Source organism: Sinocyclocheilus grahami, unplaced genomic scaffold (assembly GCF_001515645.1).
Source record: "Sinocyclocheilus grahami isolate Dianchi unplaced genomic scaffold, SAMN03320097.WGS_v1.1 scaffold1916.1, whole genome shotgun sequence".
NCBI lineage: Eukaryota > Metazoa > Chordata > Actinopteri > Cypriniformes > Cyprinidae > Sinocyclocheilus > Sinocyclocheilus grahami.
The window spans coordinates 6,683-18,476 of record NW_015507095.1 but is presented as its reverse complement, the minus strand read 5'-3'; the positions used below and the strand labels follow the sequence as shown (position 1 = coordinate 18,476).

Here is an 11,794-nt window from a genome sequence, read left to right as displayed (position 1 = left end):
CTTCTTTGGCAATTAATGTTTGTGGCTTACCCTCCTTGTGAAGGGTGTCAGTGATTGTCTTCTGGACAACTGTCAGATCAGCCGTCTTCCCCATGATTGTGTAGCCTAGTGAACCAAACTGAGAGACCATTTTGAAGGCTCAGGAAACCTTTGCAGGTGTTTTGAGTTGATTAGCTGATTGGCATGTCATCATATTCTAATTTGTTGAGATAGTGAATTGCTGGGCTTTTGTTAAATGTGAGCCAAAATCATCACAATTAAAAGAACCAAAGATTTAAACTACTTCAGTCTGTGTGCATTGAATTTATTTAATACACAAGTTTCACAATTTGAGTTGAATTACTGAAATAAATTAACTTTTCCACGACATTATAATTTATTGAGATGCACCTGTATACTCAAGTTTAAAAAGTCTCTGATAAAAGTTGAAGTACTGATTACACTTTTGTAATCAGTACTTCAAGTGAAGTAAAGAAGTGTGGGCTTTGACATGTACTTAAGTAAAGAGTACCCATTACCAGAGCCGTAGAGAGAGAGAGTTGCGACAACTCCGTTCACTCCAATGGACCAGTTTTTTACAGCAATGGCGGATCGTGGAGCCGCTCAATAGTTCCCGGGAGTTAGCGCTCATACTATCAGCGCCATAGAGATGCAGCAGACGAGACCGCTGTGATGAACTTTTAAAAGGTAAGACATTTATAGAACAAAATAGTATATTATCAGCACAGCTAATCAAATTACCCTGTGCATTAAAACAGATTATTATTAGATTATTCCTCAATTAATTAGTAGATTTACGGGATGTTATTCATTCTCTTCATGCAGTTTCATCCATCGTTGTGTAATTAAGGCTTTTAAAAGTGATTTTGCTGGTGGGGAGTTATTTAATAGACTTGGATATATTGCAAAGGATGCAGATGGACCTAAGTTAAGTGAGAATGAGAAGTTTGAAATAGGTGAGCAGTTTTCATTTCAGAATCATACTAGGCTAAATTTCCAAAAAAGGTATTATATACCACTATATTATATTTACAGTAAATCTATACATTATTACTGTATTTTATACTTAAACATCTTAGCTACTAAAGAAGTACTGTGTTGAAGGAACAGACTGAGCAGTGATGCCACAGGACTGCAATGTGATGGAGCATCACTTAACCATTTCTCCTGTTTTTTTCCTTCGCTATCTTGCTTTCAGAACAAGAACCACCTGAAGACTCCCTGTAAAGAGACATCAACCTCACAATGAGTCTCTTCACTGGTTTTGGCAAGTCTTTTCCTGCTCTTTGTGTCTTTGTGAAAAAGTGCCAGTTCCCTAGTATGATTACATCACATTTTGTTGGTGTAATCTATAGATTGCTCCTGCTGACTATATCCAGCCTCTTACGAAGACTTCAGATGACCCAACACCTGTGAAGAGATGACGCCAACCCTTGAGAGGACTTCAGATGAAGCTGACTCTGAATAAACATACAAAACTGCTAAATTTTCCTTGCATTGTAATCAACATGATAACATCATGTAACTATTGCTTTAATTTGTTAATTGTTTCTGTATATATTTCATTGTTTCCTGAATACATGACGTTACTTAACTGCATGATTTGTATTGCCTAATTTTAGAACATTTCTGCCATATGAACATTACTTTGGCACAGTTACACCTGTTAACAGAACTCTTAATTGTAATGTAGAAACATTCATTTTCTGTAAAGCTGCTTTGAAACAATGTGTGTATTAAAAAGTGCAATACAAAATAAATGTGAATTGAACAAAACTTGATGCATAATTTTCTTTCTCCTCTCCAGATCAGTAGGGAAACCATACATTCACACTCCTTTCTGTGAGTGACTGGAACTCCCATGCAGCACAGCAAACTATAGTGAAGACTGTTCAAGGACAACATGCTGTATAGTTTATTATAAATGTATAAATCGATTGCTATAAATAAGTGCGTAACAAAAGTCAACATACATAAAATATGATTAAATGTGTAAAAATGTTTTAAGTTGTTTTAAATTGGAATATACTACAAATATATTTTTATATATTAATAACTGAGGGGTGCACAAGAATCAAAAACATTAAACAAGATTAGTTTTCACTTAATAAAATTTCTTCATTTATTTGGAATTAATTTTCTAAGACAACAAACTTAACATTTACCATGAGATTAGTAAAACTACAATGAACAGGTATATTTGTGATTGAAGTTGACCAACAAGCAAGTTGTAAGAACACACACACATACATATATAATTATATTTATATAGAGAGGCTGAAGTTACCTTGGCAGAAGACCACAATGTTGTTTATATAGCAAACGCGGACTTTTACCATGGTAACTTCAGCCTAAAATATGTTAACAAGGCAGGTAAGGATAGCTGACCACATTAATCCTCAAATATTAGAGGATTTTATCCTTTAAAAAAAACACTAATATAACTACATATATATACTACGTGTACACTATTTTATAAATAATGTAAATAAATTATTTTATTGTCTACTAATTACCAAAAATCACAGTTCTATCTCTCGAACTCAATGTATTTCAATTGCCCGCTATGAACTTCCTGGAACTATTTGAGGTCTACGTGAATCACGTGACGATCGAGCGTTTTGGACTTCTCTCTCTTTCTATGGCTCTGGCCATTACTAGTGATGGGAGAAATTAACCTTTTTGAAGCTTTGAATCAACTGAACCAGTTGCTTTGCAAAACGATTCACTGTTTCGAAGAGCTCGAAACACCACACACTGGTGATACCTGCTCGTCAAAACTGTGTAAATGCAACACAAACTCAGACCAAAATATGCATAAACATTTTACAAAAAACAAAACCTTTACAAACCCATTGTCAATGTATAATACATTAAATGCAATTAAAATAATAAAATACCATTTAATATGAAGTGTCTGTATAATATGTTTTTTCCCCTTCTAATTATTGTTATTTATTTACAGGGCTTGTTTGGTTTGTTTTATGGAGAGCTTGTCTAAACAGGCCAATAAGAGACTATTAACTACTTCTCATCCTTTTAATTACACAAAAGTATCATTAAAAATGTCTACATATTGATAAAATTGATCCGAGATCAGGTAGAAACCATAAACACTGGTTCAGTGGTTCAATCTTAATGAACTCGCGGGTTCTCAGAGATCATCTCCCCCTGTCGGCAAACCATTGAAATTTTGAAACGTTTCAAAACAGTTTTGACGTAACAAAGCCTCGTTTACTGAAATCATGTGACTTTGGCAGTTTGATACGCGCTCCAAACCACTGTTTAGAAACAAATGGTTCGCAAAGGTTTCGAAGCTTCACAAAGCAGTGCTTCAAAAACGCCCATCACTAGCCATTACTACTACCTGTTTCAGTGTCATGCTGGTATCTGGACCTTACATCATATTAATACATCGATACAAAAAAAAACTTAAAATTCTAATTGTGTTAGCTAATGAATGTATCCAGGCTGAACAACCACCATGTAGAAAAAAGCTGAGAAAAGACTAACTTGAGAGAGAGAGAGAGAGTAAAACTATTTGCCATCACATTGGCCACATCCTAGATTGTAGGGTGATTCCGCCTCTTGTCCTTGGAAACAACTCAAAATTACTGTGATGCTTTAAAAATGAATGAGTTATAATGTAAATTGTGTTGAAATGCAAACAGAAAGCAAATTGAGTGAAAGCATAATTTACACGTGTTTACCCCGTTAACATGCTGGGGGCCTATAACTATACATCATTAGATATGTCTATGGTTTTATTATAAAATATTAAATCATTATCATTAAAAAAAAAAAAGGGTAACTATAATTTCTTAATTTGTTGTCAGGAGTTCATGCATCCACTGAGAGAATTTCTAATTTCCAATTTCTTTAGAGAAAAGTGTTATTTTTCCTATTTTTACCCAAAATAGGGTGTTGTGAGCATTAGTGAGGGACACACTGTTTCATTCATACTCGCCCTTGCACAGAAACTCCTCGAGTGAGACTCACAAATGTAATAGAACTCATGACGCTCCAGGAAATCCCTAATATGACCGAAGACATCCAGCTGTCTTGATTGGAAAAAAGTATGGACTCTGCCTTTTAAATACATAATAACTAACAAGGTTAGAGAAATCTCATTCAAATTGTTTCACAGATTTTACCCAGCTAAAGTGTTTCTGAAAAAGTGTAAATCAGACATACTATAGATAGAAGCTCTTCTTTTTGTGGTGCCCCTAATGAAACTGATATTCATATCTTCTGGGATTGTCCTCACACACAGCTATTTTGGATTTAATATTTTTATTTTATTAATCGCAACGTGCTCCCGAGTTTCTCTTTGTTTTTAAGGATGTACTGTTCGCCTTCTTTAATATACAAAAATATAAAATTAATGAATACTTTATTATTAACCTATTATTACTTCTTGCAAAAATTCACATTCACCGCTGTAAATTCACTCATCAAAATCCTTTATTTATTAGTTTAAAAAAAAGATGTTCAACAGTATACTATTTCATCTTCCAAGCTCTTAAAGCTCTTAAAACTTATTTCACCTTTTTAATTTATTTTGTTTAAGCTTTCGTTTTGCATTATTTATTGTTATATTATATACGTGTATAAACGGTGCTTTGCTTGTAATGTCACTTCTTTGTACGTACTTTTGATATTTTCTGTACTTATATTTTTGATACCTTGGCATTAATTAAAAATAAATAAATAAATAAAATTCTTGAGCACCAGAGGCCCGTTTCAGAAATGAGGTTAAGGGAAAACTTGTATGTATGTATGAGTATGTTAACCCTGAAATGTGGGGAAACTCTGGGTTTTCCATTTCAGAATGGAAGGTTTGTCAAACCCGAGAAAGCAGGGTAAGTCAAGCCCGTTTCTGAAAGAGAGGTAACTTATACTCAGAGTCAGTTACCATGGTAATTTACTCTGTGAACCTAACCTGGGCTGCATGTCCGTCGTTACCAACATAGTTCAACGATTCGGTGTTCCCCGAAACCATAGTTCAAATGAACATTCGCAAATAGTGTCGCAAACTTACGTGGTAGGAACTACAGCTCTCGACCTGTGGTTAGAAGCATAGTTTCTTGTTAGCAAGGGATATGGGCTTAAATAAATATGCTCTTGGGCACAATAAGCAAACTAGCATGCAGTACAATCTATATATTCCATTCTATTTAAATATACAGTAAATGCATTTTAATCTATGTATTTTTGCACATCCTCTAAAAGCGCCGTTTTTGAAGAGTGTGCATGTGCATAAAGGGAACCCCGGAGTATGACGTAAGAGGGAACCCGCGATGAATCAAACATCAAATAAAGCAAAATGACAGTTATCAGGTGCCATGTTCAATACAGCAGCATCTTAGAGATGTCTAATCGGTTAAATAGCAGAAGTTATTCCTCCACCACATGTGTGTGACGTCATTAACAATGGCCCTATGTTGTTGAACTAATGTGGTTCAAACGACGGAGATGCGACCGTTTTCTGGAAACAGTCGTAACTAGCTTGTTCGTTTCAACAACAATGCATCGTACTATGGTGGTTAATCAGCGAGTTATGTCGTTGTAAGGGAGCGTGAATGTATTTTGTCCTTTGTAGCAGTATGTTCAAAATGAGAAAGTTTTGTGTTTTATTGCAACAGTGCAATAATTCCATGTCTATCAGCTATGTTTGAATTTTTGTAGTATGGATAAAACTAAATATTGTTACCTATATTGCATTTCAGAGGGTTGCATGCTCTATTAAATAGTGGGTTAACATCAAGGAAGCTGATCAACTGTAAGTTGCAGAAACATACAAAACTACTGCATCACTGCTGAAGATTTCTTCTTCTTCTTCTTCTTCTTCTTCTTATTATTAGTAGTAGAGTTTTTCCCCCTAATTCGGCCCTGCATGGTACTGTACATATTGATTACATATATTTAGCTTCAGAATTACTTGGCAAAGGTGGTGAATTCTTAACAGTGATTATTTCTCTCTGTGTCTCTCAGGCTGAGAACCTGCAGGAGCAGTTAAAAGACAAAAACAAACAGTTGGACAGTTTGGGGGACAGAATGACGTCTCTGCAAGCCAACTCCAGCAACACGGACACAGCTCTCGTTACACTGGAAGAGGCTCTCTCTGAGAAGGTGCTGTATATATGTGAGAGAACAAGAAAAAGAGCATCAGTGTGCTCATTTATTTACTGTTGGTTGTTATATCATACAAATAAACATTAGACACCATAAGGCAGGGGCGTCAGATCCTGCTCCCAGAGTGCCACTAACCTGCAGGTTTTAGCTACAACACACCTACCAGTAAGTTCCCTTTCAGTCGGTCACTCTCAACGTCACGTCGGTAATAACAGACGAATTGACTAATACTCACCCCAAGCTCCGTTACCTCAAAAGGGGCGGAGCACCGTTTTTTTAATTTATTTTGTTTAAGCTTTCGTTTTGCATTATTTATTGTTATATTATATACGTGTATAAACGGTGCTTTGCTTGTAATGTCACTTCTTTGTACGTACTTTTGATATTTTCTGTACTTATATTTTTGATACCTTGGCATTAATTAAAAATAAATAAATAAATAAAATTCTTGAGCACCAGAGGCCCGTTTCAGAAATGAGGTTAAGGGAAAACTTGTATGTATGTATGAGTATGTTAACCCTGAAATGTGGGGAAACTCTGGGTTTTCCATTTCAGAATGGAAGGTTTGTCAAACCCGAGAAAGCAGGGTAAGTCAAGCCCGTTTCTGAAAGAGAGGTAACTTATACTCAGAGTCAGTTACCATGGTAATTTACTCTGTGAACCTAACCTGGGCTGCATGTCCGTCGTTACCAACATAGTTCAACGATTCGGTGTTCCCCGAAACCATAGTTCAAATGAACATTCGCAAATAGTGTCGCAAACTTACGTGGTAGGAACTACAGCTCTCGACCTGTGGTTAGAAGCATAGTTTCTTGTTAGCAAGGGATATGGGCTTAAATAAATATGCTCTTGGGCACAATAAGCAAACTAGCATGCAGTACAATCTATATATTCCATTCTATTTAAATATACAGTAAATGCATTTTAATCTATGTATTTTTGCACATCCTCTAAAAGCGCCGTTTTTGAAGAGTGTGCATGTGCATAAAGGGAACCCCGGAGTATGACGTAAGAGGGAACCCGCGATGAATCAAACATCAAATAAAGCAAAATGACAGTTATCAGGTGCCATGTTCAATACAGCAGCATCTTAGAGATGTCTAATCGGTTAAATAGCAGAAGTTATTCCTCCACCACATGTGTGTGACGTCATTAACAATGGCCCTATGTTGTTGAACTAATGTGGTTCAAACGACGGAGATGCGACCGTGTTCTGGAAACAGTCGTAACTAGCTTGTTCGTTTCAACAACAATGCATCGTACTATGGTGGTTAATCAGCGAGTTATGTCGTTGTAAGGGAGCGTGAATGTATTTTGTCCTTTGTAGCAGTATGTTCAAAATGAGAAAGTTTTGTGTTTTATTGCAACAGTGCAATAATTCCATGTCTATCAGCTATGTTTGAATTTTTGTAGTATGGATAAAACTAAATATTGTTACCTATATTGCATTTCAGAGGGTTGCATGTTCTATTAAATAGTGGGTTAACATCAAGGAAGCTGATCAACTGTAAGTTGCAGAAACATACAAAACTACTGCATCACTGCTGAAGATTTCTTCTTCTTCTTCTTATTATTATTAGTAGTAGAGTTTTTCCCCCTAATTCGGCCCTGCATGGTACTGTACATATTGATTACATATATTTAGCTTCAGAATTACTTGGCAAAGGTGGTGAATTCTTAACAGTGATTATTTCTCTCTGTGTCTCTCAGGCTGAGAACCTGCAGGAGCAGTTAAAAGACAAAAACAAACAGTTGGACAGTTTGGGGGACAGAATGACGTCTCTGCAAGCCAACTCCAGCAACACGGACACAGCTCTCGTTACACTGGAAGAGGCTCTCTCTGAGAAGGTGCTGTATATATGTGAGAGAACAAGAAAAAGAGCATCAGTGTGCTCATTTATTTACTGTTGGTTGTTATATCATACAAATAAACATTAGACACCATAAGGCAGGGGCGTCAGATCCTGCTCCCAGAGTGCCACTAACCTGCAGGTTTTAGCTACAACACACCTACCAGTAAGTTCCCTTTCAGTCGGTCACTCTCAATGTCACGTCGGTAATAACAGACGAATTGACTAATACTCACCCCAAGCTCCGTTACCTCAAAAGGGGCGGAGCACCGTTGCCTCTGCCTCGATCTAGTTCTCGTCATGGCGGCAGTCAGGCGGGGGCTACTTCAGGCAGTAGCACAGATGGTCTGAGGGTAACAGTGATGGCAAACCCTCCAGGGAACCAACGCAAGGGGGACCATCACTCCACTTGTACTCCTCAACCAGTTGAGCTGCCAAAGGAACGTGTTGGGCCCTCTACAAGAAGCGTACCAGCAGATGTCGATCGCTGCATCGGAGGGTGAGCCGGAGCTTTCTGGAGAGGAAGATTCGGCTGCGCTGCTGCCCTCTGGGATTGTAGCAATGCCTGAATCAGATCTGGAAATGACGGCTATGATTTCCCGGGCCGCCATGAGGGTAGGGCTCGAGTGGAGACCTCCACCGTGTCCTGAGCCCTCAAGGTTGGACGACTGGTTCTTCGGGGTGGCCCGCACTGGTTATCAGCGCCCTGCCCCGGTGCCATTCTTCCCGGAGGTGCATGATGAGCTCACTGGGTCATGGACGGCACCTTTCACTACCAGAAACCGCCTTGGTGGCTCGTCCTCCCTCACCACCCTCGACGGTGGGGCAGCACGGGGGTGTACAGAGATCCCTCCGGTGGATTCCGGTCAGTTGCCATGCAATTGTGTCCAAATACCACTGCCACCAGGTGGGGCAAGCCGTCACTCCCCTCCCAGGCCTGTAGGTACTCGTCAGCCCTGACCGCAGTGCTTGTAAAGTGATAATAAAGTGAAGTGACGTGTGGCCAATTATGGTGTCCCATACTTGGAATTTTTGCTCTGCATTTAACCCATCCAAGTGCACACACACAGCAGTGAACACACACCCGGTGCAATGGGCAGCCAATGCTGCAGCTCCCGGGGAGCAGTTGGGGGTTCGGTGCCTTGCTCAAGAGTCTCGCCTCAGTCATGGTATTGATGGTGGAGAGAGCGCTGGTTATTCACTCCCCCCACCTACAATTCCTGCCGGACCTGAGACTCGAACCCGCGACCTTTGGATTACAAGTCTGACTGTGAAGAAGCTGCCTCTGCCCTACACGCCATGGCGTTTTTTCAGGTTCATCAGGCCAAGGCACTGAAGGACCTGCGCGAGGGTGGGCACAACCCAGAAGTTCTTAAGGAGCTCCGCAGCGCTACTGACCTAGCGCTACGAGCGACGAAGGTCACTGCGCGGTCTCTGGGCCATGCGATATCCACTATGGTGTTCCAGGAATGCCATCTCTGGCTGTGTTGGGCCAACATGAGGTAGACCAACAAGACTTGGTTTTTAAATGCCCCGTGTCCCAGACCGGCCTCTTTGGCGACGCAGTGGAGAACATAGCCCAGCAACAGAAGCAGACCGAGGCCATCAAACACATCGTGCAGTTGCTGCCTCAGTCTGCTTGTCGCCGAGGGCGGTCCCCTGCCGCCACCCCCACTCCCACACAGCAAACGCAGCAGCCTCGAGTAAGAGGCGCCATGGAGCTGGGCATAGGCAGGCCGCCCCGCCTGTCCAGGCCCCCACCAAATCTGGAGGTAAGTGGAAAAGCAAGAGGCCCCGGGACGGGAAAGTTGGATTCGGTCGAACAGACAGCACACCTCACGCAGGGACGTGCTCAGTTGGTGTTGAACTGCCTGAATATGTTCAAGAGCAGGACGGCGGTCCCACTGAAATAGTTTCAGAGGCTCCTGGGGCATTTGACAGCTGCAGCAGCAGTCACGCCACTGGGGCTGCTTCGTATGAGACCGCTTCAACACTGGCTCTATGGCAGAGTCCCGAGGTGGGCGTGACAACGCGGCATTCACCGGGTCCAAGTCACACCGGCCTGCCGCCAAACCTTCACCCCGTGATCAGACCTTGCGTTTCTCCGTGCAGGAGTGCCCCTAGAGCAGGTCTCCAGGCATGCTGTGGTTTACACGGATGCCTCCACCACCGGGTGGGGGGCCACGTACAACAGGCACGCAGTATCAGGGGTTTGGATGTGCCCCCAACTGCGCTGGCACATCAACTGCCTAGAGTTGTTAGCAGTACGCCTTGCCTCAGAGGACGCTTACGAGGTAAGCACGTGCTGGTCCGCACGGACAACACTGCGATCGTTGCGTACATCAACTGACAAGGTGGTCTATGCTCCCGTTGCCTGTCACAACTCGCCCACTACCACCTCCTCTGGAGTCAGAAGCATCCGAGGTCGCTTCATGCCATTCACATTCCGGGCTTGCACAGCCGGGCAGCCAATGAGCTGTCACGAGCTGCGCACCCCGGGGAATGGAGACTCCATCCCCAGATGGTCCAGCTGATATGGAGACATTTCGGAGCCGCTGAGGTAGACCTGTTTGCGTCTCCAGAGACTTCGAGGTTAAGAGACTGGAACCATTTCAGTTTTATTTCCAGTAATAGTCATTCATTCATTCATTCATTCATAAATAAATACATGAATAAACTTTCTGATGCAACATTTAAACATTATTTTAAAGTTAACTTGACAAAGCCCAGATTATCTACTGACTCTATAGCTGCTGCAATGCCTACTCGAAAAACTGACTGTTTGGATTGAGACACATTGAGGGGCTGTTTACAGGAGTTTTGAACTAATAACAGAAAGCTTTTAATGTGTTTTGGTGTTTACATGACAAAAGCATTTTGGGGACCTGAAAATGATTAGTCTCCATGTAAATTACAAAAACACAATTTTTTGTGTGTGCTTGGACTATAGGCATAACACAGCATCCATGTGAATGATCCATAGTACACCACTGTAGTGTAAATGTAGCTTTAATTTAGACAATTTCAGATTTCAAACTACCACAATCTTGGAGGAATGGAGCACCATTCTCAGCTGCTGCCATCTTTGTTCTTAACCAAAAGTGGATAAAAAACAACAAAACAAAACAATATTTTCTGTATACAAATGACTATCCACTACTTTCTCTTCTGCAACAGACAGAAGAGGCAGAAATGTATAAGAATGAAAATAAGGAACTGAAAAGCCAACTTGCCTCCCTACAAGAGCGTCTCTCAGAGAAAGAGGTATGTGAGTAGAAATGTCAGAGGACAGATAAACCTTCTCTGGTTCTAAAACTTCACACCAGGCTCATTTGCTGCTTTCTAAATGTCAATATTAGAATGTTTGTGTCTGACACATCCAGACACTCACAAACATGTTGTTCAGGTCATGTTTGTAATAGTGTTGGTGTTGGCCATTTCCTGTGACACAGACACTGTCAGGGGCAAACTGACTAAAGGGATGCACCACTTTTACTCAGAATTTCAGTCCAAAGACCTGCATTGTTATCACTAAGCAACTGCTGAACAGTTTAACCTGGGGTTAGAAAACACACCATGGAGTCACAATTACATATGACATGAATGTTGTATATTTACATTTCTGCTGATTATTTTCCATCCATGAGATGTAATCAAAATACAAAATAAAGATCGATATTCTCTTACACTTTTCTATTTATCACTAACTCGGGTAAATCGCACAGTGGCTTGAGTTTTAATGTTTTGTCGTAGAGAGAGAGATGAGGTGAGGATCTAACCACAGCCTGTTTATTACAAATGAAGAAATT

At 40.6% G+C, this 11,794-nt stretch overlaps 1 protein-coding gene across 1 annotated transcript in view; it reads left to right on the top strand.

The window, feature by feature from the left end:
- LOC107573311 (ERC protein 2-like) overlaps nucleotides 1-11,249 on the top strand; it is a gene marked incomplete at its 3' end in the record, with an annotated part of 27,970 nt that extends 16,721 nt beyond the window's left edge. The window contains exons 5-6 of the mRNA XM_016259750.1: nucleotides 5,995-6,132; nucleotides 11,163-11,249. Of these exons, the coding sequence (XP_016115236.1) occupies nucleotides 5,995-6,132; nucleotides 11,163-11,249 (225 nt within the window). The remainder of the gene's footprint in view (nucleotides 1-5,994; nucleotides 6,133-11,162) is intronic.
- Nucleotides 11,250-11,794: the final 545 nt, after the last annotated feature.